This window comes from Coffea eugenioides, unplaced genomic scaffold, assembly GCF_003713205.1.
Source record: "Coffea eugenioides isolate CCC68of unplaced genomic scaffold, Ceug_1.0 ScVebR1_1185;HRSCAF=1999, whole genome shotgun sequence".
Classification (NCBI taxonomy): Eukaryota; Viridiplantae; Streptophyta; class Magnoliopsida; order Gentianales; family Rubiaceae; genus Coffea; species Coffea eugenioides.
The window spans coordinates 1-15,422 of NW_020861569.1; the positions used below are offsets into that span (position 1 = coordinate 1).

Consider the following 15,422-nt stretch of genomic DNA (forward strand, 5'->3'; position numbering starts at 1 on the left):
CCTTGGGCTCTATGTTGGCAAGCTCCTTGACAGTCAGATCATTGATATCATAACAAAAGATTTTACGATGCATTGATAGCACAAGCATTACATTCCCTCTGTTCTTGTCCACAACACAATGCAGTATGTGGAAACCAAACTCGTTAGGATCAAGCTCTTCATCAACATCCAATGGGTAAAAAATACTCAACAGAGTAAGATCAATCCGATGCTTCACATCCCACTTAGAATAGTCCATCTTCAGAGAAAAGACATTAAACACCGTCTTCCGGGGCATACTAACACTAATGAGATATAATTCCCCTCCTGAATCTCCAAAATAGCAAACTTCCGAAGAATCATCATACAATGCTGGAAGATTAGGCACTGTTGACCTCACGCACTCATGATCTATATCAAAGCAAATAGTAGAACCCCATTGAGTAGCCCAATGAAGACCGCCATTCCATAACACCCCTCTATCAAAGTAATATTTTTCAGTATAAATATCCAATCTCTTTACACTCTCCCTCCAAAAACCAGTTTCAGACGAATACACAATGAACCGGTACTCACTCTCAAAATGGTCTGTTATCACGCAAACAAGCTTGTACTGGGCAGGATTCAAGGGGTCAAAAGCAATATTAACAACTGAAGTTTGCAACAACCGTTCTTCTACAATCTTTTTGAGCCTAGGAATCAGCCTATACTCATTGGTGGTAGGATTATAAACAACAAATTTTATACTATCATAATTGAAACAAAACTTGATGCATAACAACCCATTGCAAGAATGTAAGCCAACAATATCGGCATTATCAAACAAATTATTCAAATTAGAAACTATGTTACCCATGGGATTCACATAATCTTCGTGGGAAGAGATGAAATTGAGCTCCGGGGCCATGTTTTTTATCTTTCGGAATAAAATGAAGGCGGAAGTGGCGGTGGTGGGATTGACCCAGAGGTGGAGACGGCGGAAGGTGGGGTTGGAGATGATCGAGAGCCATTGCTTGGAGACGGATTGGAAGCGGAGGAGGGATTTTGGGGGTAAATATGGGAGAATTTGTAGCAGAATATCTTCATTACACCCGATCAAAGTTGCTGATAATGGTGGAGAAGATGAGGAAACAAGAGCCGGAGGAATTTCAGGGGTCTCCGAGGTTTGAATTTGTTCCGCCGAAGCAGAGGAGGAGGAGGAGGGGCGGATAGAGAATTTTCTTGAGTTGCTTATGTGTTTGATGAGGGGGGCCCTAGATATTCGGGTTGAAGAGCGCCGGAATTCGCCACCGCCGCCTTTATCGCCGCCGCGCGGATCCATTTTTCCGGCTGAAGGCTGTTACTGTCTACTTTTTTTCCCGGCTGAAGACTGTTACTATCTACTTCGCTTTTATTTTTTTTTTATTATTGACAAGATCGGTGCAATTTAAACTCTAGATGGTTAGTATTTAATCCGATATATTTTTCTCTATAGAGGGATTTGCAGATTTAGTCCTCATATTTATTTTAAAGTGTTATAGAGTCCCACAAGTTCTATTTTTAAATTTTAATGTATTTGCTCCTATACCTCTTTTCAAAGTCCATCATGGATTTTTTAATTCATAAATTTTTTTTTACATATATCAAAGTAGTCCTTACAGTATTTCACAAATATTATAAGGAATAGAAAAAGTTTTAAAAAAAGAATAACATAATCTTCATCTTTTTTCTATTTTTATTTGAGTATTTAATACTAGTACAATTTTGTTGATTCGATTTTCACATATCATTACCCCATCAAAATTTCGGTCGTGAATTTTCTAGTTCCTAAATTTTTTTTACATATATCAAAAAGTAGTCCTCTGACCAATTGTATGCTCTGGAAATCTAGTTAGATGATGAACGGGTGAATCCCAATCTTCGATACTAAAGTATCATTAGATATTATAGGACTGTTGTCCTTTTTATTTGGGCTGTTGTCCAATTACTGTACAGCTTGCATTATAAAATATATAAAACTATTGTTTCAACAAAAAAAAAAAAGGACCAATTGTTTTGTGTGCTTTTTGGGTTAAAGCAAAACACATTAAGATTAAGGCATAAAGGCGTTTTGTCAATTTAAACAATATAATAGTTCAAAGTGTCCCAAAGTTACTCTCAAATTTTCTTTCCTATTTAAGTGATTGAACAAATTTACCATTACACATAGAAATGATATTGAGCTTGTTCGGCAACATAGAAAACTATAAAATATTTTGATGAAAAATGTATCATCAAAATAGGGAGGGGAAATTTTTAAAAATTTCATTGTCTATTTAGGTCAGAAATCCTAAGCCAACGAAATGATAGAGGATTCTATTTAGATGCTCAAAAAACGGGGAAAAAATGAAAGGAAGGGGTGTATTTTGGGTTGTGAAATTAACATTTAGGGAAAAGTATTCATTACCATAAATACGAGGACTTAATAGGTTACTACTAGTGATACTTTTGCATTTCATGCATTTCATTGAAAATTAATTCATACCGCAAAACCATGAATTCTTACTTATGTAAATATTAGACCGTATTTTGTCATCAAAGTTCTTGTGCATCCTAACAATGTCGGAATTGAACATTGACTTAACAATTATTATTATTATTTTTTTCGATCCTATGGAGAGTCAAGAACGCTAAAATGTCAGCGTTGAAAAATGAATCAAACTACTCGATACTCAAATCAAATTAAACTTGACAAACGCTCGTTCGAACTTACACAGCACGTCTTCTCTCATTTTCTAGTGAGAGAAAATTTTTAGATAGAGAGAGTGGCGAAAAAATGGGTGCAGAAGGTTGGAGTTTAACGGCTAAGCCGTGTGACTCGTGCAAAGTGCTCGTTTGAACTTGATTCACCAACTAGTCAAGCTAAATTTAAACAATGTTTTATATTCGATAACATTCAAACTCGATTTAAAAAAAAAAAAAACTTAATAGAACTCGATTCGGCAAGTGTTCGACTTGATTAGATTCGATTACACCCATACATCATGCAAATCAATTGATACAATAAAATTTTAAACAAGTTCAATAGTACAAGATGAACTTTCTAACATATCAAAACATGCTAAAAATTAGCACTTCCAGACATATTTCACTGCCTCACAATGCTCAGGACAGAAGTGAGAAGCTTTGCAACAGATTAATTTTATAGAAAATACAGTGCTTCTAATTATGATACAAAGTTGAATATCTCCATCATTTGGTTCGGATCTTGAGCTAGAATGTCCAAATAATACTAAATCAATTTAAAGAAGAAGTGATACATGTGTCTATATGCATATAGAAGGAGGTTCTTAGAATCCACAGAATTTAGAAAAAAAAAAAAGCATATTTACTTTCAAAATATAATTATCTTACACGCAATTATTACCTGCCAATGCCAAGCATCAGATTAGCATAAATGGTGGAGCGTAGAACAAGATTAATATCTTGAACTTCCTTAGATTTATATCTTTAGGACCAAAAAAGAATATTATAAGATTCATTTCTTTCTGTGCTGAAATCAGCTCCTCTTTCTCCTCTGAACTTGGGAACCAGGGCTTAAGATTCCTTTGTTGCTAACAAATGAATTCTGCCAATCACACTTTTTTTCTTCAAATCAAGTATTTTGCCACAGACAGCTTAAATGCAGGCTTTCTTCTCTGGATGCAATCCTGTTCCTTACATATTAATATGGCGGTACAACTATTATCATCTAAAATCAACCCAAACTAACATGTTATCTTGACAAATTTAGATTTCTTATCAGGGAACAATGAACAATAATTCCCATTAATTTCAGCTTCAACAAAAAAAAAAGTGTGTAATGGCTAATGTAGGTTGCTCGTAACCATTCTCAGTTTTATGCATGAACATGGATTACATATCATTGGACTAAACAGTCCCAAAAATCAGAATAGGAAATTCACTGCAATCCTTGCATGCAGATGTAAAGAAACATGGAAGAATAATAGGAATTCAATGCATCCAAGTCATCCACAGCTAGAAACAAACATTCACAGCAACCATCCCATTGATCAAACAAAGGCGTTCCCTGCCTAGAATCCCATATACAACTTGAAGCACCTATTTATGATAATTTCCAGAATCCAGAACCACCAGAAAACAGAATGAAAACACAGCTTCAAAATGTGGAAGTAAGCTACTATAAAACCTGAACATCATATACAGCATGGTTTTCTTAGATGATTCTACTAAAAAACATAAAGATAATCACATGAGTCCAAAATAGCTAAACCATACATGCTATGGACTTTTAGCACCATTTTTACATGGGTCCAAAAAACTAAGCCATTACCACTTACTACTTAGTTTCGATACCTATGGAGGTCGATCATCAGAATAAACAACGCTTGACAGAGTTTCGATACGAATGGAGGTCGATCATCAGAATCAAAAACACTTGACAGAGTTTCGATACCTATGGAGGTCGATCATCAGAATCAAAAACACTTGACACTAGCGCAAACAATCTGCAGACCTTAAACCGAAGCAAGTGTATCAACATGTTGGTAAGCTTCACACCATCTGTACCACGTGCTATCGCCCCAGCCACCAACCTCAGCATACACAGGCACTACTTCAACAAGCTCCTTCACAAACATACCATGAATATCGTAATAAATGAACTTATCCTCTACCAAAATCACAATCCTTGCTTTCTTTCCCTCCTTATCCACAACAAAACAGGGCGTATGGAAACCACGATTCTTCATCTCAGGATAACAAGTAATCAAGGGAGCAAAATCAACACGATACTTCACAACCCATTGAGAGTAGTCCCTCTTCAGTGCAAAAACATCGAACAGCATAGCTTTAGGCTTGTTTAGACAAATTACATACAAATTCCCCCCTGTTTCCCCAAAATACCTAATATCCCATCTGCCCACAACCTCCAAATTAGTTGGAATTCGAGGCGTGGATGGTTGTAGGCATTCATTTTCGATATCAAAGCATAGAGTACAACAATCGCTTCCCAAGAAATGAACGTCCCCATTCCATAACACGCCTTTACCAAAATAATACGCACTATCAGAATCCATCCCAAGTGCATCCCTACTAACACTCCAAACCCCAGCTTCAGACGAATAAACCAAGAATCTGTAAAAAGTCCCATTAAGGTCCACACCAACACAAACAAGTTTGTAGTAGTCAGATTTTACAGGGTCAAAAGCTATATTAGTGTACCGAATTACAAGCGGAATGCTTTCCGCATAAGGCCAGGGGATACTCCTATGCTTACATGTTGTGGGGTTGTACACAATTAGTTCTCGGCTAATATCATTCACCATAAACTGAATGCATAGCAATCCATTGCATGATTGTAAGCTTAAAATCTCACCTTCAAGCGAGTACCGTAAAGGAGAACTTACATTTCCCACTGAATCCACCCAATCTCCGGAAAATGACAGCAGATCAATCTCGTTCCGGTAGCTATCAGAACTGAAAAAGAGGAAATCAGTGGTCGGGTAGCGCCTGATCCTACTCGAATGCCGGCGGCGGAAGACGGGGTCGGAAATAAGCGAGAGCCATTGCTTGGAGACGCATTGGAAGCGGAGGAGGGATTTTGGCGGTAATTTGAGTAAAATTTGAGTCAAGAGATCTTCATTCCTGGCTATGATGGTTGCCGATGCTGATGGGGAGGATGAGAAAGAGGTGTCAAGTGGGATGTCATCGTTTTGCTTTTCTTGGATGGATTTTGATGGCGAAGAAGGGAGGGGAGTTGATGAGGAAGCAGTGGAGTTGAGGGAGATTTTTCTTGGGTTTTCTATGGGTTCAAAACGGGAGGTTTTGGTAGACTTGCCGCCGGGAAGCATTTCGGGAGCCGGATTCAGAGTGGAACTGTAGCAGGGACTTGACGGGTACTGGATGTGGGGGAGAACTTGGCTTGTTGCAGGAGAGTTTTAAAAGGTACGACGGGCTTTTAATTTCAATTTCGGGAAAGTCGTTTAAAAACATCCTTTTGCACTTTGTTAAATAGATTTTTTTATCCTTCATCTTTTGAATAGTTCAAATTTGCCAAATAATATTTGACTTGCATCACAAATATATTTTTTAATCCATCTTTTTATATTCTTAATTATTTTTTTTATTTTACATACATCATATCATAAAAAATATTACAATAATTATTTCAAATAATATTTTATCCAAACAAACTCTGGATATGTATCTTTTAGAAAAATATTTGTGTTTGTATCACAAATATATTTTTAATTACTTTTTTATCTTTTTATATTTTTACCTTTTCATCTTTTTATATTGGGATAATTTCGGAAACCTCCCCTGAGGTTTCTGACACTTGCACTGAGATCCCCTGAAGTTCTCAAAATTTCACTGACCTCCCTTGCTTTGAGTTTTTGGTAACAAAGCAGTCCAAATCATATTACAATATTATTTTCATGAGTGAGAAGGTATTTTTATTCCATGACTGCCCTTTTGCTCCTTGTATTAGTAGAAGATTGAAAGAAGAATAAATGATTTGGACTGATTACTAAAGTTGAGAGGGTGTAAGTGCAATAAAAAAATTGTAAGCACCAGATGTGCCATGCAACAGTTATTTGGCGGATTTTGCAACGGCCAGATTTTTGCTTGTTTGTAGAGTATGATACTGTGTTTGAGTGGTTAAAATAGAAGTTTCTACCTGAAATACTAAAATGTACCTTTAAAGGGAGTGTTTTGTGTGTGTTTGTTGTGTGCGTGCATGTATTTCAAAAAAAATTTTTTTTTTTGCTGCACCCTTGGTGTGTATTTGCGTATATCTACAAGAATTGGATAGCTCCGAGCAAGGAAATTGATCTTGCATTTCTTTTGTGTGCTTGTGTTTGTCAATAAGAATTGGAATGCTACAACCAGAGAGAGTGAAAACTGTTGCCAAGATTTTTTTTTTTTTTTTTTTTTTGACAATATTGGTTAAAACAGTAGTGCTGATGGAGTTCGGTGGTTGAAAGGCAAGAAACGGCCAAATGTATTCTCTGCATTGGGCTTACTTGGTCCAAAATCGAGGTTAAGTCCAACTGAGGAAATGCAGGTGTCATCAGGTTCAAGTGGTTCAGTACAAGCTCCATCTTGCAGACCATGCATGGGACCGTGATGATCTATTTAGGAGGTTGTCTACTTTCAACTCCATGACTTGGTTTGCTAAACCACAGGTACAAATCTCAGAGCCTGCTCTCTGCAATGGGAATTTTTTTTTTTTTTTTTGGATGGTTGGTTCTAAATTGCAAGAATTAATTCTTTTCTTGTCAAATATCAATCATGGGCATTGGCTGTTAAAGTTTTGTCTAAATTTTCGTGATCCAATTCTAGTACACAAAATTTTTCGGATAGTTGAGAATTGATAAAACTTTCATGAGATATCCACAAGAAGATCAATGACTATGAGGCGTGGCAACATTTCACTGTTACAGCATAAAGTAATCTTGCCTATTTTAATGAGATGCTAGAAGCTCCATAAGCTGATCCACTTTGCCATATAATTATAGCATCATTTGTCAAAATTGTTTCAACCTGGATGTTTGCCTTTAGTGGCCATTGTGGTGCTCATAACATCATACATTCTGGCACCCATTTTTCTCCATATTCATGAAACCATATTTTGTAAAACTCCATCACTCCCACATGAAAAACTCAGCATTCTGGACAGAATCCGGCCGAAACCGGCCTGAAATCCGGGCACAAAAAACTGGCCGGATGTAAAAAAAAAAAAAAAAAAAAAAAAAAAATCCGCTGTAGAAAATCCGGCCAACAATCCGGCCGGAAATCCGGCCAGAAAGTGGCCGGATATGCAACAGTAAAAAAAAAAAAAAAAATTTTGCCCAGAATCCCTCCACGAATCCCTCCAATTTCTGGCCGGATTGTGAACAGTAACCAGCGTAAGATGAATCCGTTTCACGATCATTGATCATTGATGACAAAATGTATAAATAGAACTTATTTTGTTCATGATTGTGGATTTTTTGTGTGAAATTAGCTTCCCTTTGCTTTGGATACTAATGCATATATTTGATTAGCAAAGATTAGCTCATGTCATGTTTTTATCCCTTGAACATTGTATGGTTCCACATGCTTGATCATTTTTCCTTTTTCCTTGAATTGCATGATTTTGTTGATTGCAACCTTTTATTTTTAAGAAATTTATTTGTTTTGATTTTGTCTTTTTCAGGGTGCAATAAGTGAACTTCCATTCTTTCTCAAATACGGTTGGAAATTCATCACTTGGACATGGTTTCGGATTGCGCAAGTCATAAGGGGAGTATTTTCTTTTACTCTTTCTTTATTTTCCTTTTCTCACATTGAGGACAATGTGAAGTTTAAGTGTGGGGGAGGAAATATGTGAACTTGCATTCTAATGCTATGTGATGATATTTTGTGAATTGAAATGCTTAGAAATATTGGAATTGTGTTTGAATTATTTGCCATGTGGATAATTTGCTTGAAATTGGGTTTGTTGGCAGGGAGTTTTCATCCATTTATAAGGAGAAACTCTGTAAAAATTTTTCTAAAATCTTTTCCAATATTTCATTATGGCCCAAAAGTTCTTCAAATTTTTGCATTTTCATTCAAAAAGGGCAAAGTATTCCAACCTTAAGTGTTTTATTCTTCCAATTGTTGAAATGTTATATGTATTTTGGAAGGTTTAGTCCTCATTTAACTTGGAAATGTTTATTACGCAATTAGAATTTTTACATTTTAGAAAGTATATTTGGTAAAATGAGGAAAATTATGCCTATAATTTTACATGTTTAATGAGATTTCTTCTCTTTACTTAATTTTGCAAGTAAGTGATTGATATAGTCGATAAAGGTTATATTCCTCCTTTGATTATTCTTATATATTTTCTAAGAGGGAATATCTATTTATTGTCCTTTATTTCTGAAAAAGAAAAAAAAAGTAGAAAAAAAAGAGAAGAAAAGAAAGTAAATAAAAATTGTTCTACTCCAATGATTCTCGTACAGAGTAACCGGGGGTTGGCATCTACAAATGTCGACATTCGTGTAAAAAGGTACTTGAATTAAGAGTATGCATTAGCAACTTGAATAAGTGAAATGTTGAGTAACCGGGGATCTTCACCTAAAAGTGTCGATTTTCGCGTAAAAAGGCATTCTCACTATTTAAGTAAAATTTGTGTGAATAAATCCCTCTTAGTTATAGAATTTTGAGAAAAAGATGATTATAGGAGGAGGAAAGCTATAAATTGACTATGTGATTTGCTTATTTGTAAAATTAAGTTAGGGTAAGAGATTAAGTTTAACTTGTTGAATTTAGGGTATAATTATCTTTCCTTTACTTGATATTATGAGTATTTAGTGTAAATTGAATAATTGTATAATGATTATTTTCCAAGTCTTGAGGAATTAAATTGGACAAAGTGCATATATTGTTTCACCTCTTGAATCATTGCATTTGATTATGTGTGAATTGCTTGAGGACAAGCAATGATTTAAGTGTGGGGGAGTTTGATAAGTGACTAATTTACGTAATAATTGTATGATATTTTATATTATTTTTAGTCACTTTAGTTATATTATTGGAAGAAAATGAATCATTTTGGCTATAATTGGTGAAAAATACTTTGAAGTGATTAAATGAGGTTTTTATCACTTTTTACTTGGATTTTGTGTATTTTGACAGTTTTGACACATTTTAGTATTTCGGCTATAACGTGAGCTACAATGATCGGATTGGGATGATTCTTGAACCCATTTGAAGATAAGAGATAGATCTACAACTTTGGTGAAGACATCTGAATCCAGTTTGAAGGTTTTCCAGGTCAAAAGGCCGAAGTACAGAGTCAATTGCTATTGGTCGAAACTGGAACAAGGCATGGAGCAGGCAAGGGTATTTCAGTCATATCTCAGCCTACACAGATCCAAATGAGGTGATTCTTGATGCATTAGAAAGATAACTCAAAAGGCTACAACTTTCGTGTTTTAGACATGAGTTGGTTCAGCCTCTAACATCAAGAAAAGATCGGTTGAAGTTGGGCAAAAAACAGAGCAAGTGATCCACACTCGGATCCACTATTCATCCGAACCCTCGGCTGTTTCTGGGTTAGTGGATCCGAGCTCGGATCCATACGGATCCGAGGTACTGTAGCAGCTCGGATCACTGTAGCAGCCCAGATTTACTGTAGCAATCCGGCCTGAATTTGGCCGGATTTATGGCCGGATTCCTGGCCGGATTGTGGTCAGAAAAGGCTGCTCTGTACGCGTAAAACTCAATTTCACCTCCACCAACTCACATTGGATGCTAGACATGTGAGAAACATTCCCAGCTGTAAAAGGGAGATGTAATCCTCATTTCTTGACCACCTTTCATCATAAAATAGCCAAATTCATTGCAAGAAGGGGAGAGATTGGAGTTCATAGCAGAAAATAGAGAGTGAGCTACGGGAGAAGCTGGAAGTTGCAGAAATGTAGCTCTTTCATCTCCCTAGTGTTAGTTTAGGTTAGTATAGAGTAGTGTAGTTTTTCCATTCTTGTTTATTATCTAGATTAGGATGCAAATTGAGGATGAAGAAGGCAAGGAAGAAAGCTCATGTGACAAGGGTTGTATTCCTTCCAAATCTTTATCTTTTGTATTTGATTCCAAATTTAGTTAATATACAAGTTCTGGATTTTGTGTTCATTATGTGTTTCTAAAGTTTATACCTTGGGTTTGGTTGAACTTTCTATAATTGTTAGTGTTTATTATTTGGTTATTTGACTGCTATGATTTGAGCAAGTTATTTAGCACTTTGGCTTCTTAAATCATGATTAATCTGGTACCATTGATTGTGATTATCTAAGGTGTTGTTTCTGCAATGAAAATTGAGATTTAACACTAGTTCAAGAAGTGCTAAACATAGGGAGTACACTCACGAAAGTAGAGGTGCATCTATGTGGTTTTTAGTGATTCATTTCATGTAATTTCATTGAGGAAATGAACTTGTAGCTAATTTCATAACCATGAGAATAGGTATGGATTAGTTATAAGTATAATTGATTCACTACGAAAGTAGGATTCAAATGCATAAGGAAATTACACCATAACTAGCCTAGATGTAGTAATTAATGATCCAAATATAGCACTTGCATGAGTAGTTAGGGATACCACAACCCAAGGAGCTTTCATTTGCTATTTTTTTGTATAATTTCATTAGGTTTTAATTTGTTATAATTCATTGATAGTCTAAATAATAGAGAAGCTTTAGTAGTACCGGTAATTGCAATCTTCCTTGTGGGATCGACCCTTAATACCCTATACTCGCTCACGATTCGTATACTTGCGATAAATCGCGTGTGGGGTATTTAGGAGTTTATAAATGTAAAACTTGATTAGGATGAGTTTAATTGTATATGTATACTCCGCGCACGTCAAGTTTTTGGCGCCGTTGCCGGGGAAGATTTGGCAATATCGGTGTGAAGAGCAACTTTATTAGTTTAGACATAATATTAGTTATAATGTGAATGTTATTTTCTGTTATTTTAGTATTTTTTTTTGTGTGTATGCATTTTATTACCTATTCTTCTTACTAATTTTGCTCTTAAGTTGTTTAAAAGCAATTTTAGGTAATGAGGAGGGTAGGTCAATTTGGAGGACAATGCTTGAGAAGTGGAAGATTGGTAATGGATGGTTACCAAGTGCAAAGCTCCTTTAATAGAGGTAATCAAGAATTTACTGAATGTATGTCTTTTGAAGATGGTTTAAGGTGCTTAAAGGCTAAATTTGATGTTATGATGTTACAAGTTCAAATGGACACAATTATGCATGAAATTGAGCAAGGGAGGAATGTTAATGCTTTTAATTCTTATCATGTGATTTGTGACTTGTGTGGAAGTTATCATGCTACTAATACATGTATGCAAGCACAAAATGTGGATTATTATGATAAATTAGAGCATTACAATCCTTGTTTTGATCAATATAGTGCTAATTGGAGCAATTCTCCTACTTATGGCTGGGATAATCAATGTACATATAGTGATTATTCATATTTTTATGATTACCAACATGAAAGTGTCCAATATGAATCAAAACCATCTTGGGAGTTGGCAATAGAAAGAGTAGCTAATGATTCTAAGCCATCTTGGGAGTTAGCTTTAGAAAAGCTAGCAAATGCAACTTCCGACCGTTTTGATAGGATTGAGGAAAGAATAGATGAATTAGCTTCTCACTTTGGTAATATACATGAGCAATTGAATGTATTGTGTGAAGTTATTTGTTCTAATAATTTGCAAAATGATCCTAGCATGAATGGTGGAAATGTTGTATGTGAAAATGGATTGCATTTGGATGAAAATGATGAATCTCAATTATATTTCAATGAGCAAATATCCATTTCACATGATAATACATTTGAAACTAACTTTGAGCCTCAAGAGGTGAGTTTTAATGACTCATTTTTCACCCCTCTTGAGGAGTGCAGTGAAAGTATAGGTTCTAAAGGTATTCCTGCCCAAGATACTCTCATGACATTTCCTTTGGTAAGTTCTCAAGTGGTGTATATTCAAGGTAATATCTATGAAACACTTGGGATAGGTAAGTCACTTTCATTTCTCACATCATTAGATCATGTGGCTTTGGCTATAAAGTCACCATTTAATGATCCACCAAGGCCTAAAATGGTGGATTATTCGTTAACTAAACCTCCTTGAAAAATGAGGTGAAATAGTCAAGCTATTGACTTTAAAGAAGCGCTTATTGGGAGGCAACCCAATGCTTGTTTAAGTTGGTGTTACTTTGGAGTGATTTTATGTTTAAAGCATAAGTTTGAGTAATTTTGTTGTTTTTCATTTGTAGGTTTTGGAAAAGTGACCAAAAGAGGTGAAAAAGGCGAAGTTTGATCAAAGATCTCAACACCTCAAATTCAGTAATTGTGGTTTTTGTTGCATTAAAGAGGTTTAGAATGCATGTTTAGATCATTTTACATGTGCGTGAATGGTTTATTTTGACATAGAAATAATCTATGGTGTATTTTGAAGAATTGAGGTCAAACTGAAAATTGCAAAAAAATTCTGCAATAAGTGCAGATTCAATGGATCCGAGCTCGGATCCATATGGATCCGAGGTCTCGGATCCACTTCTGCAATCAGAAAAAAATTCGAACTTCTTGATCCGAGCTCACTCACAATGATCCGACCTCGGATCCTTTCAAAAACGACCTCGGATCCTTTTAAAAACGAAGGCTTGGATCACTTTTCAACTCCACTTTTCTTCATGTTGGCTTGTTTTTAGTAAGTTTTAGTTGTTCGATTGATGTTTTTGTGTGTTTTGTAGGTGGCAATGGCAAGAGTTCATGCAAATGATCTCAATTGCAAAAGTGTTTATATTAAGGCAAAAAGGGAGTTTTCATGTTCAATTGCTGCATTTCATGCATTTAAAGTGTTTCATGTTTAAGTTATATTCATGCATGATCATGTTAAATTTGAATTTTATTCAAAGAACATGAAGTAGGTTGAATGTGGAAGGTTGGCCAAGCAAATTTGGAGGAAAAACTGCAGAAAACAGCTTTTTCTGCAGCAAATCCGGCCAAATGTTGGCCGGATTGAAGGCCGGATAGTCAGGGGAGAAAAGAAAATTTTTTCGAGCATTCTGGACAGAATCCGGCCGAAAATCCGGCAGGAAATCCGGCCAAAAACTGGCCGGATTGTAAAAAAAAAAAAAAAAAAAAAAAAAATCCGCTGTAGAAAATCCGGCCAACAATCCGGCCGGAAATCCGGCCAGAAAGTGGCCGGATATGCAACAGTAAAAAAAAAAAAAAAAATTTTGCCCAGAATCCCTCCACGAATCCCTCCAATTTCTGGCCGGATTGTGAACAGTAACCAGCGTAAGATGAATCCGTTTCACGATCATTGATCATTGATGACAAAATGTATAAATAGAACTTATTTTGTTCATGATTGTGGATTTTTTGTGTGAAATTAGCTTCCCTTTGCTTTGGATACTAATGCATATATTTGATTAGCAAAGATTAGCTCATGTCATGTTTTTATCCCTTGAACATTGTATGGTTCCACATGCTTGATCATTTTTCCTTTTTCCTTGAATTGCATGATTTTGTTGATTGCAACCTTTTATTTTTAAGAAATTTATTTGTTTTGATTTTGTCTTTTTCAGGGTGCAATAAGTGAACTTCCATTCTTTCTCAAATACGGTTGGAAATTCATCACTTGGACATGTTTTCGGATTGCGCAAGTCATAAGAGGAGTATTTTCTTTTACTCTTTTCTTATATTTTCCTTTTTCTCACATTGAGCGACAATGTGAAGTTTTAAGTGTGGGGGAGGAAATATGTGAATTGCATTCTAATGCTATTGTGATGATATTTTTGTGAATTGAAAATGCTTAGAAATATTGGAATTGTGTTTGAATTATTTGCCATGTGGATTAATTTTGCTTGACCAATTGGGTTTGTTGGCAGGGAGTTTTCATCCATTTATAAGGAGAAACTCTGTAAAAATTTTCTTAATAATTTTTCCAATATTCATTATGGCCCAAAAGTTCTCAAATTTTTGCATTTCATTCAAAAAAGGGCAAAAGTAAATTCCAACCTTAATGTGTTTTAATTCTTCCATTGTTGAAATGTTTATATTGTTATTTTGGAAGGTTTAGTCGCTCATTTTAACTTTGAAATGTTTATTAACGCAAATTAGAATTTTTACATTTTTAGAAAGTTAATATTTGTAATAATGAGGAAACATTAATGCCTATAAATTTTACAATGTTTTAATGAGATTTCTTCCTCTTTACTTAATTTTTGCAAGTAAGTGATTGATATAGTCGATAAAGTTATATTCCTTCCTTTGATTATTCCTTATATATTTTCTACAGAGGGATATCTATTTATTGTCCTTTATTTTTTTTAAAAAAAAAAAAGAAAAAAAAAGAAAAGAGAAGAAAAGAAAGAAAAAAATTATTCTACTCCAATGATTTTTGTACCGAGTAACCGGGGGTTGGCATCTACAAATGTCGATTTTCGCGTAAAAATGTACTTGAATTAAGAGTATGCATTGCAACTTGAATAAGTGAAATGTTGAGTAACCGGGAATCTTCACCTAAAAGTGTCGATTTTCGCGTAAAAAGGCATTCTCACTAATTAAGTAAAATTAGTATGAATAAATCCCTCTTAGATGTAAAATTTTGAGAAAAAGGATGATTATAGGAGGAGGAAGGCTATAAATCGACTATGTGGGTTGCTTATTTGTGAAATTAGGTTAGGGTAAGAGATTAAGTTTAACTTGTTGAATTTAGGGTATAATTATCTTTCCTTTACTTGATATTATGAGTATTTAGTGTAAATTGAATAATTATATAATAATTATTTTCCAAGTCTTGAGGAATTAAATTGGACAAAGTGCATATATTGTTTCACCTCTTGAATCACTGCATTTGATTATGTGTGAATTGCTTGAGGACAAGCAATGATTTAAGTGTGGGGGAGTTTGA

The 15,422-nt window shown here is 35.1% G+C and overlaps 2 protein-coding genes across 2 annotated transcripts; both read right to left on the reverse strand.

Moving 5' to 3' along the window:
* Window positions 1–8: 8 nt before the first annotated feature.
* LOC113755093 (F-box protein At5g07610-like) lies at window positions 9–1,320 on the reverse strand (the record flags this gene model as incomplete). Its single annotated transcript, XM_027299162.1, has 1 exon — window positions 9–1,320. A coding segment is annotated over exon 1 (1,292 nt), but the record flags the coding sequence as incomplete, so codon positions are not given.
* A 3,155-nt stretch (window positions 1,321–4,475) lies between these two features.
* LOC113755091 (F-box protein At5g07610-like) lies at window positions 4,476–5,810 on the reverse strand. Its single transcript, XM_027299161.1, has one exon. It carries the CDS (start codon window positions 5,808–5,810, stop codon window positions 4,476–4,478), a length of 1,335 nt encoding a protein of 444 aa, XP_027154962.1.
* Between the last annotated feature and the right edge of the window lie 9,612 nt (window positions 5,811–15,422).

Excerpts from the sequence above, each read along its gene's own strand:
- LOC113755091 (XM_027299161.1), bottom strand. The coding sequence starts at position 5,810 with ATGCTTCCCGGCGGCAAGTCTACCAAAACCTCCCGTTTTGAACCCATA.